At 42.4% G+C, this 13,543-nt stretch overlaps 1 protein-coding gene across 2 annotated transcripts in view; it reads left to right on the top strand.

The window, feature by feature from the left end:
- The window catches only part of zgc:92140 (uncharacterized protein LOC447854 homolog), a 31,483-nt gene extending 21,746 nt beyond the window's left edge, over nucleotides 1-9,737 (top strand). For both annotated transcript variants that reach the window (XM_061825231.1, XM_061825230.1), the window contains exons 3-6: nucleotides 1,989-2,074; nucleotides 4,348-4,412; nucleotides 6,851-6,911; nucleotides 8,948-9,737. In XM_061825231.1, coding sequence (XP_061681215.1) covers nucleotides 1,989-2,074; nucleotides 4,348-4,412; nucleotides 6,851-6,911; nucleotides 8,948-9,016 — 281 coding nt within the window. In that variant the 3' untranslated portion in view covers nucleotides 9,017-9,737. The remainder of the gene's footprint in view (nucleotides 1-1,988; nucleotides 2,075-4,347; nucleotides 4,413-6,850; nucleotides 6,912-8,947) is intronic.
- Nucleotides 9,738-13,543: the final 3,806 nt, after the last annotated feature.

Below are 13,543 nucleotides of genomic sequence, written 5' to 3'. Positions count from 1 at the left end.
ACGCTAGTGCAGCGCTAACAGGGCCGGACCGGTAAAACTCACTTCCTTGGCACATACATTTCACCGGTTTCACTCTTAACCTAGCACAAATTAGCCGCATCACCCCATAAACCGCAGGGTTGAAAGCATGTGAAAACAGTCGCGGCTAATAGCCCGGAAATTATAGTAAACCTTTTTTTTCTTAAATTCACTTTAGTTTTACAGCAAACATTAGCAGCACGCTAGCACAGCGCTAATGCTAGCGCAGCGCTAACAGGGACAGTTACAAAAAAAAAAACCCATACATACATACCGGTAAAACTCACTTCCTCTGCACATATATTCCACCAGTCTCTCCGTTCGAGTGCGACCGACTTGCGGCCGTTGGGGGGAAAAAATGCAGGAATGAGCCACATCACCGCATAAACCGCAGGATTGAAAGCGTGTGAAAGTCGCTGCTTGTAGGCCGGAAATTACGGTTTACAATCAAACTAAACAGAAAATAATTAAAAACCAACATTTTATCTTTTCGTGTCCGCAAGCTTAATGCTGACTCTAAGTAGCAACTATGTTGTGGTGCTGCCTTTTAATAAAAGGATGGAAATTGTGAAAAGCAAATTTTAATTCAATTCATTCATTAGTACAATTGAAAAGATAGCAGAATAATCAATTATACAAATAATCATCAGTTGCAGTCCTAGCTTCAACCCCTCCAAGCAACACAAACGCATGCAGCAACGCATGTAGACAAACAATATGTCACATGCTGTATTCTTTGTCCTCGGAAAAGAACTAATAATAGTGCCGTACTAATGAGCCACGACTCAGTTGCCTGTCTGTCTTATATACTGCCCCCAAGTGGCCAAGGCAGGCACACAATGCCCATGCAATGAATGCAACGGTACAAAAACTTCATTGTCAGAACAGTTTTAATCAAAAATACAGTATCATGTAGTACTATTTTTTTCATCAATAAAATTCACAAGTCCAGAAGAATTTTATTTAGTTTTTGGAGAGGGACAGAACGAATTACAAGCCCATTTGACCTCTTCGATTATGTCGGTGATGAAATGATGCGATAACGGACGACAGAGGTGACGGGCGACTGACAGTCGAGCGACGCAAGGGGAGACGGTTGCCACGGCGACCGCCGGCTCGCAGCCGACGCTTTGCAGTCTCGGCGACGGGCGAAACCGCTTAAAGTGCAGCGAGGAGCTCCGAGCGCCAGCGACACTTGCTCGAGTGTGCTCCGAGGCGTCATATTATTTATGATTTTGACACCCTCAACCGCGTCGGCTGAGCTCATCTGCAGCGCCTGAAGCTGCTCAGGGACACGCCGACTTTAATCTCCTACGGCGGGGCTCCTCCGTTAATAAAAAAGTAATAATAAAAAGGGGGGGGGGGGCTCAAAAGGTCCAAATATTTTATGACAGATTTTTGTTGGAGCAACACAATATGCAGGATAATATTTTAGTTGCAATAAAATAACGCCAGTAAAACTGCGTTAAAAACAAATGTTGCAGGTGCAAACATCTTTCTTAAATACACAAAAATTAATTACAATAATTAGAAATATAATAATACATACTAATATACAAAAAATATCCAATAAAATTGTGCAAAAAAACTGTATGATTTGAAGTTGCAAAAATAAATAAAACTATCAATTATAAAGACAGATTTTTTTTTAATCCCGCACACTGTAAACACATTTGAAATTATAAAAACACTGTGATATTTAAAATCTATAGAAAATAATGGATATATTTTACTGTGTGCCTTTAAGAGGCGGGGCCTGCTGGGGTCATGCTTGATGCTTAGTATCTGGTCGTGACCTCTGACATGTGACTGACAGGACGTTGACTGCGTACTGCGTGTTCTTACCGTGTTTTATTACTTCTGACAAGTACGTCGGGGACTGTCACCCTCCTTTGTGTTTATTTCCCTCCATTGTTTTTCCCATATTTTTAATCATGCCGCTGTCTTTTTTTTTTTTTTTTTTCGTGCAGATGAATACAAGATGAAGGGCGTAGAGGAGGTGAAGTACATGAGAGGGGAAGAAAACCGGGTAAATGCACGCAACCAGGAGAACGTGGTGAGGCACGCACACAACAATACGTGGACATGGCAGTACAGTACAGTAGAGTACATGGCAGGACACAAAAATAATAAATTGGCTTTTTCACAACCACATTATTAGGTACACTCGCCCGCTGAAAATGTATTTGTTTTTGTGTTCATTTAGTTGACATTTGCTATTTGATTAAATGCTAATTATTAGCAAAACAAACTAACGTACTAATATATTTCAATTGGTGTGGTTCAAAGTAATAAAAACATCATTGAGAGAGAGATCATATAGCAATTGCTTTTGGATATATAGTTTTACCAGTCCCACACATTTGAAACACATTTTTAATATTTGTCGTGTCATCAAAAATGATTCTGCATTGTCATAGATATGGACTTAAACTCTCACTGGCACAGTTTTTCCCAAATTAGAGCCCAAAGTGTGCTTGCTTCAAGCTGGTTATTTGTCTCTCCCTGCTAATTGTTTGCTGTCAAACTGTAAAACTAAAGTGAATTTAAGAAAAAAAATGTTTACCGCAATTTCCGCCCTATAAGCCTGGACTTTTTTCACACGCTTTCAACCCCGCGGTTTACGCGGCGATGCAGCTAATTTGTGCATTTTTTTCCTAACGGCCGCAAGGGGGCACTCGGGCGAAAAAAATAAGAGTGAGACCGGCGGAATATATGTGCCGAGGAAGTGACTTTTACCGGTCCGGCCCTGTTAGCGCTGTGCTAGCGTGTTACTGCCGTGTCTCAGTGATTTTTACCGGTATGTTTTTTTTTTTTTTTTTTTTTTTTTAACTGCCCCTGTTAGCACGGGGCTAGCATTAGCGTTTGCACGGCGTCGCTAGCGTTAAACTCTGTGTAATGTCTTTCTTGTAAATATCTCGTGTTTCAATGTGGGCACTTGTGACTTTTACACAGATATTTCCTTTACAAATGTACTGGGTGAGGCTTATAACCGGGTGCGTTCTGGAGGAATTACGGTACTTAAACTTATACATCATAGAGGGCCAAAGAAAGTAGCATAGCTGCTGTGGTAATATTAAACATTTTAAATAAATGATCCTCCAACACAAACAGAGCATAGAACAAGAACGATTACTGGCGCCAAGTAAGGCGTGGATGTTTCTTCTTCTTCTCTTCTTCTGCATCTCTTCCAGTAGCGCTGATTGTTGCCCGACATGTTGCAGCGCAAGTTCTTACGACGCTAAAGTCACGCAACTCCAAATTCAGACTTGCCTGATTACTGTAAAAACCCATTTAAAAAAAAAAAAAAATCTAAAAAATAGATCGCTTCAGTGCAGTTTCTAGGCTGGAACTTTGCATTACAACAACAGAGACGACGCGCGCCTGCTCACCGTGTGATTCTAGAATGTTCTCATTTTGTTTTGAAGGACAACCAATGGGAGGAAAAAGATGGATTTTTAGGAAGAAGTCATTATTGTCCATTATTTTCTGCTACAGAATCGCAAAATAAAAGATGAAAATAAAAGCGGGAGACAAGCGGTAAAATGCGTCATTTTCCACACGCCAACGAGCGCCGAGCGCGATTATATCACCAGCTGACACAAAACATAAAAGATGAAAAATATAGCAAGATGTCATCACTGCTAGAAAATTGCTTGGGTGAAAATGACAACAAAAACTATTTGAAAAAAGTTCCACGCTTTAAAAACCTGCAGCACAGCGGCATAACGTGATATTCCAAAAGTTGAAGAACACGCGTGTGGTAGTCGGTCGTGTAGGTCTGCCTCCCGTCTCGCTCGGCTATAAACGCCGACTAATGTTAGCCATAAATCGCGCTGGAACAGACGCAGCCACTGTTTTATATCAGCGCGGCGACACCCCGTTTAACGTCGAGCGCGTCTCCTCTGGTGCGTGTAGGACACACTTTGATGAAGACGTACGATGTAAAATGGAGGTCGGACGCAGGCAACTTTACAAATTTTGGTTTGAAGTTGTGCACCTTTCCGTGTAGCACTACGTCGTACATACTGGATATGTGTATCATGTTTCATTGTCTTTTGCTTTATGTCCATTTTACAGCAAACTTCAACCGGCGGTGACAATTAAACCGCTTGAAGCAAGCACACTGTGCCTCTATGTGTGTGCCAATGTCGTCTTTTCATTTCTTCAAAGCGATACTTTATGATTATATCCGGCCTCCTCACCTCGTCAACTGAGTAACTGTACTTGCATCCATGAGCTGCTTTTTAATCAACTTCATATCTCGCATGAGTTGTCATAATGACACCTGTTAACATGTGTGTGTGTTTGTGTGTGTGTGTGTTTCAGGAGAAAAGTAGCGTGCAGCACCGGGACAAGTTGCAGAAAGAGACGGCGACAAATATTAAATCGAAGTAAGTGACCAAAAAGTGCTCTTTCTTTTAATTTTTTTAAATAAATTTGAATATTTGGGCGGCACGGTGGTCAGCTGGAAAGCGTTGGCCTCACAGTTCTGAGGTCCCGGGTTCGTCCCCCGCCATTCCGCATGCCAAACCACTTGAGTTGTTGCGCTTCTGTCCCAATAGCAAAAATACAAAATGATGTGGTCAACCTGGCGTTTACGGCCGTAATGATCACTCGAATAATCATAAGAATTATAATCATGAATTTTAAATAAATAATACAAAAATTATTTATTTATTTATAGTATATGTAATATGTTTTAATAATGTAAATAAATTATAATAATAAATAATCTCATTGATTTAAAAAAAAAAAAAAAAAAAAAAACGTCAACGCAAAATCTTTTCCTCGAAGCTTTGCAGTGATCATTTCCTCCACATGGACTAATGTTCCTGCAAATTCAGGCGCCGCTCGGTTTCAAAACGAATTCAGCCACGAGGAAAGATTGCGTAATAGTCAGAGAATGTCCCAAGTTTGGGATCTTGTTTTTTTTTTTTTTTTTAAACTTAAAAACAAAAAAGACCCAGTGCAATGTTTTTCTCCTGCACAGCAGAACGAACCGACAACGACGCGCCTCAGCATTGATGTCAGCCAATCTAATTTGACTCAGCGCCACTCATTAAAATGCGGTCGAGGATAGACAACGTCTTTCTTTCTTTTGCTTTTTTTTTTGTCAACAAACCGTGACTAAATTGTCACGTGATAACCACATTCACACAGATCGGCTAACAGTTAGCCCTTTAGCAGCGGCCTCGGACTCACCTCTCTCATTGGCTGACCCCCACGTCACTCACTGGGCCAAATCCCGAATTTTTTAAATGCTTACACGCTCAAAGTCACAGATGATTTTGTGCTGAACGTGAGGATGGCGACCCCAAGTGGACAAGAGTGACACGCACATCTCACGTGCACATTTTTAGCCGATTAAGCAATGCCGTATTCTACAGATTAAATCATTCTGAAATATATTCAATGCTGCAGCCTGAAAAAAACATCTTTGCACGTTTTTTTTTTTTTTTTTTTTTTTGTACAGTAACTGTTCCGTTTAAACGCCACCAACGCGGAATGCGTAGACCAGGGGCGCTCAATGCGTCGATCGCGGGGGGGAGACAACAAAAAAAAACCGCCAATCATGCACCGCTGATGCAGTCTCTTCGCAGATATTCTGCATTGCGCGCAATAAAAAAAATAATAATCAAATGCAAATTAAACATATAACATCCAGCTATTCAGTTTGTGGCATGACTGGTTGTTACATCCAACGGCACAATTCACATACGTACTGGGAAAAAATGAAAAGAAGAAGCCACTGGTTTCCTTTTGGCAGCACATGGAACTTTCTCTAACGACGACCGCTGCTCCGCCACGCACTCATTTTCCTAGTTTACCCCCCCCCCTAACCACTCTTAAAGACGTACACTCATAATTACAAATGTTACAGCACTTACCCAGCCCATCAATGTTTTTTAGAATGGCAGCGTCCACCGCCGCCGCTTTAGTTAGCAACACAGTCTGGGCAACGTAGAGCAAAGACGAGCTAGACACGCTGCTTCTGTTTACTTTCGATATTGATGGAGAAAGTTAAAAAAAGAAATGCTGTTTTTTTTAAGATGCAACGACTGTCGGAGTACGTGAATAATCGAAGAAAAAGTGGTCCAACCGCACGAGATTTTCTCTTTTCTGAGTGGGAAAGGTCTGGTCTGAAGCCAAAGTAGAAAGTGCAGGATCAGATGGTGTAAAATTTAAAAATCCCAACTTGGCACAGCCTGATCTGTGATGAAAGCACAGACAATACTGTGAACAAAAAGTAAATTCTGTATTTTAAATATAGGAGGAAATATAACATTAACCTTAAAACGGTTTGGGAGCATCCCCCACCCCCGGGCCGTCGGTAGCTCGCGAGAGGCCTGGCTGCTTAAAAAGTGGATCTTGGGGTAAAAAAAAAAAAAAGTCTGGACGTTTTCTCCAAAACTGCATCCTGGAAAAAGGCATTCAAAAAAAAAATTCCAAGTCTTCTGCCCTCTTCATGAAGTGCAATCTCAAGAGGTTCAATGTAAAAATTAAAATTACAGCAACAAAAAAAACATGCTTCGCATGCGTTCGCTTTTACTGTACCTAATGTCGTGGTAGCTAGCCGCCGTGCTGTCCATTTTTTTTTTTTTTTTTTTTTCCCCCGAGACAGATATTTCAATTCCTTCCGGGCCGAGCCGTTCTCACACTGCGCTGAGGAATTGCGCGCAGGGAAGCGGGAAGGGGGAGGGCGGTCGGGCGGGCGGTCTCGCAATGGAAAATTCTCATGATGTGTTTGCTGCCTCCTCCTCCTCCTCCTCCTCCTCCTCCTCTTCCTCCTCTTTCGTCCTCATCCTCCAACTTCCTCCCCTTCGCCCAGCATCCACACGTCAGACAGCCAGCAGGAGTTCTTCCGGATGCTGGATGAGAAGATTGAGAAGGTGAGGGGAGGGGAGGGGAGGGGTGCGCTTGTATGTGTCATTGAGAAAGTGGGGGTGCGGGGAGGTGGGGGGGGGGGGGGTTTGTTGACGTGCGTTGGAAAGCAACCTCCATGTCGCGAATGTTTAATGAGATGCGCTCAAATGTTGCTCGTTGTTGACTTTGAATGGCTCGGGTACAAATACAGTGGCACCTTGATTTGCGAGATTCATTCAAAGCTCATTTACGGAAACATCATCAATCCGTGAAAGCCCCCCCCCACCCCACCTGCCCCCCCCAAAAAAAAAAATTGAAAGGAATATAATAAGTATATTCATGAGAAATGCAGCTAGCTCCCACGGTGGACCCCTGCATGTCTGTGGGTCAGCATTTGCAAATTCATCATCGCCTCGGACACCAGGGGGCAGTGCAAGGCAGGCACAAGGAAATACACGGACCCGGAAGAGCTCCTCTGTAAGCTGCAGTAAAACTACCGTAATTTGCGGCCTATAAACCGCGACTTTTTTCACACGGTTTCAACCCTGCGGTGATGTGGGTAATTTGTGCATTTTTTTTTCTAACGGCCGCAAGGGGGCTCTCGAGCAGAAAAGGTAAGAGTGAGACAGGTGGAATATATGTGCCGAGGTAGTGACTTTTACCGGTCCGGCCCTTGTTAGCACTGTGCTAACCTATTACTGCCGTGTCTCAGTGCTTTTTATCAGTGTTCTTTTTTAGGCAGCCGTGTTAGTGTGGCGCTCGCGTTAGCATTAGCACGCCGGTGCGAGCGTTAAACTCTCTGTGTATCGTCTTTGTCAATATCTCGTGTTTCAATGTGTGCACTTGCGGCTTTTACACAGCTGTGGCGTATGTATGTACCAAATAGTATTTCCTTTACAAATGTACTGGGTGAGGCTTATAGCCAGGTGCACTCTGTAGGCCGGGAATTACTGGAGTTGTTCTTCACAGAGGATAAAGAATATATGTCTGTGAGTATACAGTGACGCCTCGGTTTTCGACCACAATCTGTTCCAGAAAACTTTTCGAGAAGTGATTTGTTTGAAAACCGAATCCATGTTTCCCATTATAATGAATGGGAAAAGAAATAATGCGTTCCAAGCCTAAAAAAATGTGGCTTTTTAATGCATTTTTTTAGCTTTTCTTGACAATAAACTGCATAGTAGTAATGCATGTATAGTTTAAATACTTTATATAATAAAATAATTTCAGAACAATTTTAATTTTTTTGCTTAATATGCATGCTTTAGTAGTAGAGTACGCTTGGCTGGGAGTGCATTGAAGTATCTATAGCGACTCGGCCCCCAGCCTTGTAAATTTTTTTTTATTAACAAAAGTGCAGAATGACTTTCAGCAAGCAACTGGCCTTCTTTGGAGCCATGATTGGGGGTTAATACGGTCGTCATCGCTCCATAAGAAGTAAAACGACAGTCACTACCGGAACACGTCTGTGTCCAGAGGCTGCGTTGCGTCATACACAATAACAAAAGTACGCTTTTTCAGGGGCGTGGGAACTCACAACAAAGCGGGTCGTGGGTCAGCCGGTCTGGCCGTGTGCAATACGGGGGCGTTCGAGTACCGATTTTCGTTGGGAAACAGAAAGGAAAAAAAAAAAAAATCTTGGAATTTTCGTTCGAAAATCGATTTGTTAAAAAAACGGAGGCATTCGAGAACCGAGGTCTTACTGTAGTTTTATTTTCTGGTTCCACTGTTCGAATAAGTGTCGCTTAAAGGGTTGTTAGCTCGTCTATGGCGCTTCGCATTGTTTGTTAGATTTAAGAAAATGGTCCGGTCATAAGGCAAAGCTGTGTGGTTGTTTTAGATACTCGTTGTTTGAACGTTTATTTTGACTGCAAAATCGGCCGAACGACGACTCGTATCTCAAAAAAAAACGTGTAAGCCGAGTCACTCGTATCTCAAGGCACCAATGTACAAGTAATTGTCGTGAAGAATTTTGGGAGAGACCACCAATTTTGACCAGTCGTGCCAATGAAAACAGTAGTCTTCATCTTTGTTGTTTTGTTTGTTTCTCTCCCCCCCCCAGGGGCGAGACTACTGCTCGGAGGAGGAGGAGGAGGAGGAGGAAGAGGATGAAGATGAGGAGGGGACATAGCACAAAGGCCCCCCACCCCACCCCTGAGATTTCACAGCAACTGAGACCCTCGCAGTGTGTGTGAGCGTGAGACTTGAATCAGTATTTTACCAGCGGGTAGGGGGTGTGCATGTGCGAGATATGGCAAAAGTAAGTATTTTGCGTGTAAAAAAAAATCACAGCGTGGGACAACAAAAAAAAAAACAAAAAAAAAACTTTTTCTCCCCCACCCCCCGGACCTTGCTGCCGGCTGAAAGGGCCGACCCCAAAGGGGGCACAAATGTGGGGGCCCACAGAGGTGACCAAAATGACTTTACGTCGTCGCGATGGACAAGCCGGATGGGAAGATTTGGGAGGATTTTAATAAGAGGCAGGAGTCCGCTACCCTTTTTTTGGTTCTCCAACCCCCCACCACTTTTTTTTTTTTTTTTTTTTTTTTTGAGCACATGTGAATTATAAACATGGAGCAGACTAAAGCATCCTCCCTCAACACACACACTTTAAGTTTACCAGCAGACTTTCATTTTGTCACCTTTTTTTTTTTATTTTTCATCATAATTTTAGAGTACAATCAGTACGCACTGAGGTGCTGTAGCAACAAACGAGGGAGGATGAGGATGAAGAGGATGCGCGGTTGCCGTGGAGACGCAGGCCTGATCACTTTTCTGTTTTGTTTACCAGAGACTTCCTCGTTGTATTATTTGTATACATTTTTTTCTATTAAAATGAAAATGCTAGACGTTTTTGCGTGGGTCTGTTTCTGTGTGAGTTCAAAGTAAGTGTTTGGAGAGAAAAAAAATAGATATGTATAAATTAATTAATCTGATTTAAGAAGCATTTGAACAAAATTTTATTGTAATTTTTTTTACCATTTAATTTAAAAATACAAGATATCAAAAATGTTTAAATATTTTTTTTATTTCTAAAAAAAAAGCGTTTAAATCTTGCGCTATATTTTTGTACAAAATCGGTTAAAATTAAATTGTGACGTGTTCAAAACAGAATGCATCGATTTGCAAATCACATTGAGCCCATTTTTAACTGAATACAAAATCATATTTTGTGGTCAAACTGATAAACTTTGCTTTTGGTAAATCAACATCCAGTTTTAATTTTGCGGATGTGTGGTTACAGGCTCATATTTACCGCTGCGTCTTACCGCCTTTGAGTTGAATAACATTTAATAAACGTTTGTCGGAAAATGAAACCCAGACCTTCCTCAAATAATCTGAAAAAAGTTTTTTATTACATCATGTTAAAAAAAAAAAAAAAAGGCATTTTGCGGACAAGCGCGCAAACGCCCAACCAGTAAGGCCAGAGGTGAGAAATCCAACCCTGAACTTCTCGACGGCGAGGCAGATGTCCTAACCACTGGTGCACCCGATCATCCTGTGCAATCGCAATGATTTTTTTTTTTTTTTTGTATTTGCACTAAGGGGTAGGGGGAGTTTGCGTTTAAAGGCATTATTTACAGACGTGACTCATCGAGTGTGGGTTGCCCCACGCGAATTGTGATGACTCACAGCGGGAGGTGGGGGGGGGGGGGTCGGCGTGCGATCGGTCGCAGCGCCGGTCTGGCCCAGCGAGGCCTTCTCCGCTGACCTCAACCACCAACACAAGCGCTCACAAATACCAGTCAAATCGCTCCATCTAATTCTCTTGATTTCTTCTCTTTTCGTCTTGCCGGCGTTGAGTTTGGTTTGGTTTTGTTTTGTTTCGGTCCAATCAGATGTGAGTCTTTTGTGCGCTGCTGTGTCGGTCTAATCGAAAATCACAAGTTCTGGCCCGTGTCAATCCGGCTCCGATTTTCACCAACCGGTCAGATTTCAAATCCTTCCTGACCTCGCCGGGTCGCTCAGGGCGAAACCCTTCGACGAGCAGAACGTGCCACAATCTCTCGTCTTTATTCCAAATGTTTTTTTTGTTTTTGTTTGTTTGTCATGCCATCAGATAAATATGGCAATTTTTAATCTTGTGACAAACGATTTAGTCCCCGCTGGAGGCCAAGGCACAGCATTCCCCATTTTTCATTTCCTTTCGCACGCAACCCCCCCGATTTCTATGTAAAGCCCCCCCCCCCCAAAAAAAATAAAGCTTTTACAATGAGATTTTGCTTTCACGCCGCACACCCACAAAGGAATGACCTACTTCAAATCCCCCACTTGGTTCTCCGTAAACACGGCGACGTTCGCATCCATTCTGAGTACAAAACGCAACCGAAGAAAAGAAGTGCTTGAGCGTCGATGATTTAGTGACTAAATCGATCAATGCCAACACTGACGCGTCATCATCATAATCATCATCACCAGCACCTCCTCAAGAGGTCACAAAGTGCCTTCAACGGCCTACAAAGTATCCTTGGCGAGAGATTGGATGGGAAAACGCAGGCAAGGGCGCCCTCTGGTGGTCAAAGGTTATTTCCCCCTGGTGTATATATTGACCGGACTGTGTGAAAGTAAATTAGTGCCACCAGGATTTGAATTTGAAATGTAAAGTGATCACATTTTCAATAGTTGCTACAATTCGCTGTCTGAAATTCACCATCTGTGCCACAAGGCAGGGTTATTTCAGGTCACAACCAAATAGCCAGCCAATGAAGCTTTCTGACCTGTCAACCACGTGTACAACAATAGCCAATCAGATAGCTTCACACGCCCCTCTCTTTGTATTGTCCCACAAGCAATGCCGGTTGCCAGTAGCGTGCGCTTGGAAAAATTCATGTTGCGAAGAAAATGGCCCCCGCATGCGCTCGGGGAACGTGCAATTCTGATGAAAGATATCCTGCTAGCTTACAAGGGTCCCGCTATGATTCGTTTTCCAAAGCCTAAAACACAGTTGACGAAGTGTCTGCGATGGATTAAGGCTCGCGGAAGAGCGCACGTACAACTAAACGTGGACAATATCACCAAACACGGGGCTGTATGTTCGAAGGCAAGTGAGGGAGAAGTAACTTCTCTGAGTTTGACTGAATTATTATCAGTGCAGGAGAAGAAGTTTCACTTTGTTAGCGTATCACTGACCTGCCGAACGAAGCGTGTCATGTTTTATGCCGAAGAGTCGGGTTAGTGATACTAAATGCGCGATATGTCATGCAAGAAAAATGTCTATTTGCCTATTTGTATCACATCGGACTTTTAAGACCGAGTACTAGGTTGCATTACGAGCCAAGTCAAACGAATCCACCCACTCACTTCTAAAGACTACAATGATATTACCCGTGATCTTTCCACGTAAAAAGTACTCACACGCTTCACATGCGCAGTACGATTCCACTCTTTTATCCTGTTGGATTTCAATATGAATATATTTAATGTTTGTGAGGCGTCAAACTTTTTTGCATCAGTCGCCAACATTTCGCTGTAACTCTGACGTTGCGTCCTGCTCCGTCCAAAATCTTAATTCCGTGTAAATATCCTTGCGTGAAATAGTTGAGATCTCTCTGTAGAACAAGTCTGACACATTTGGCCAAAAAAAAAAATATGCCAGTATGATTTGGAATCCACTTCAAACCTGTTATGTTCAGTCGCCATTTTGAAAGCTTGTGGGACACGTCGAAGGGGGCGGAGCTTAAGATCGCCATCGGAAAGGTCCACGGAAGTAAAACATGAAGAGATGCACTTTTCCTTCTCTCTGCAACATTTGTTGAAGTTTCACATGGGTAGTGATGCATTTTGAAAGGTGCTAGTGTAGTTCATAACTTACTTCACGTAGACAATATTTACGAGGATTTTTTTGTCTACAACAACACGTGTACATAAAATACTGAAGTGTATTGTGCGTGATTTTAGGTGCTTGCAGTGACTCCATAAATCCACCAAGGGGCAGCACGCCCTTGGTTATTTTTTTCCCCTCTCATGCAACCGAAGTGGCAAATTTTCCTTTCTGTAGTAGTACTGCAATAATCACTGGAAAACAGCAAAAGTTGTCATTTTAGTTTTGTTTCTGCAAGATGACAAGCTTACACTAAACAAGAGCAGCCTCCTGATCACAAATACGCAATTGTTTACGTTTGCGTGAACCTCTGTTTATCGCAGCTAGCCGATTTTTCAATGATTTTTAAAGTTTTAATTCAGTGGGCATCATCCATTTTTCCCTCTCAACATTCACTTGCTTGTTCTTTCCTTTTACAATCTTAGTAAAAAGACTTTTGTAAAAAAAAAAAAAAAAAAAAGAAATACATGCACACACAAAAAAAAAAAAATAGATCACAGAACGCAAGCTAACCTAAAAGAACTGATGCGGGTCGGATGTTATGAAGATCAAGTGTGTGTTTTTTTTTTTTTTCTTCATCGACTTTGAGTACTTTTGCAATTTGTGTTGTGAGGCCCGCCCCCATTGTTGGCAGTTTCTTCTTCTTCTTCTTCTTTTTCTTTTTTTTTTTTTTTTTTGTCGCTCAGGCACACCTCCAACCAACTGTTAGCATGTGACTCAGAAAAGTCGTGACCTCAGCGAGGAGGGAAAAACTTTCGCCTTGATGGCCGACGTCCCCGCTCAAATAAACAGAGCGGCGTGGCCGACTTGCGGCGTCTGTCATTTCGCGAAGCTTCA

This window comes from Syngnathoides biaculeatus, chromosome 7, assembly GCF_019802595.1.
Source record: "Syngnathoides biaculeatus isolate LvHL_M chromosome 7, ASM1980259v1, whole genome shotgun sequence".
NCBI lineage: Eukaryota > Metazoa > Chordata > Actinopteri > Syngnathiformes > Syngnathidae > Syngnathoides > Syngnathoides biaculeatus.
Note: the sequence above shows the minus strand (reverse complement) of the source record. Positions and strands in the feature narration are given on the sequence as shown.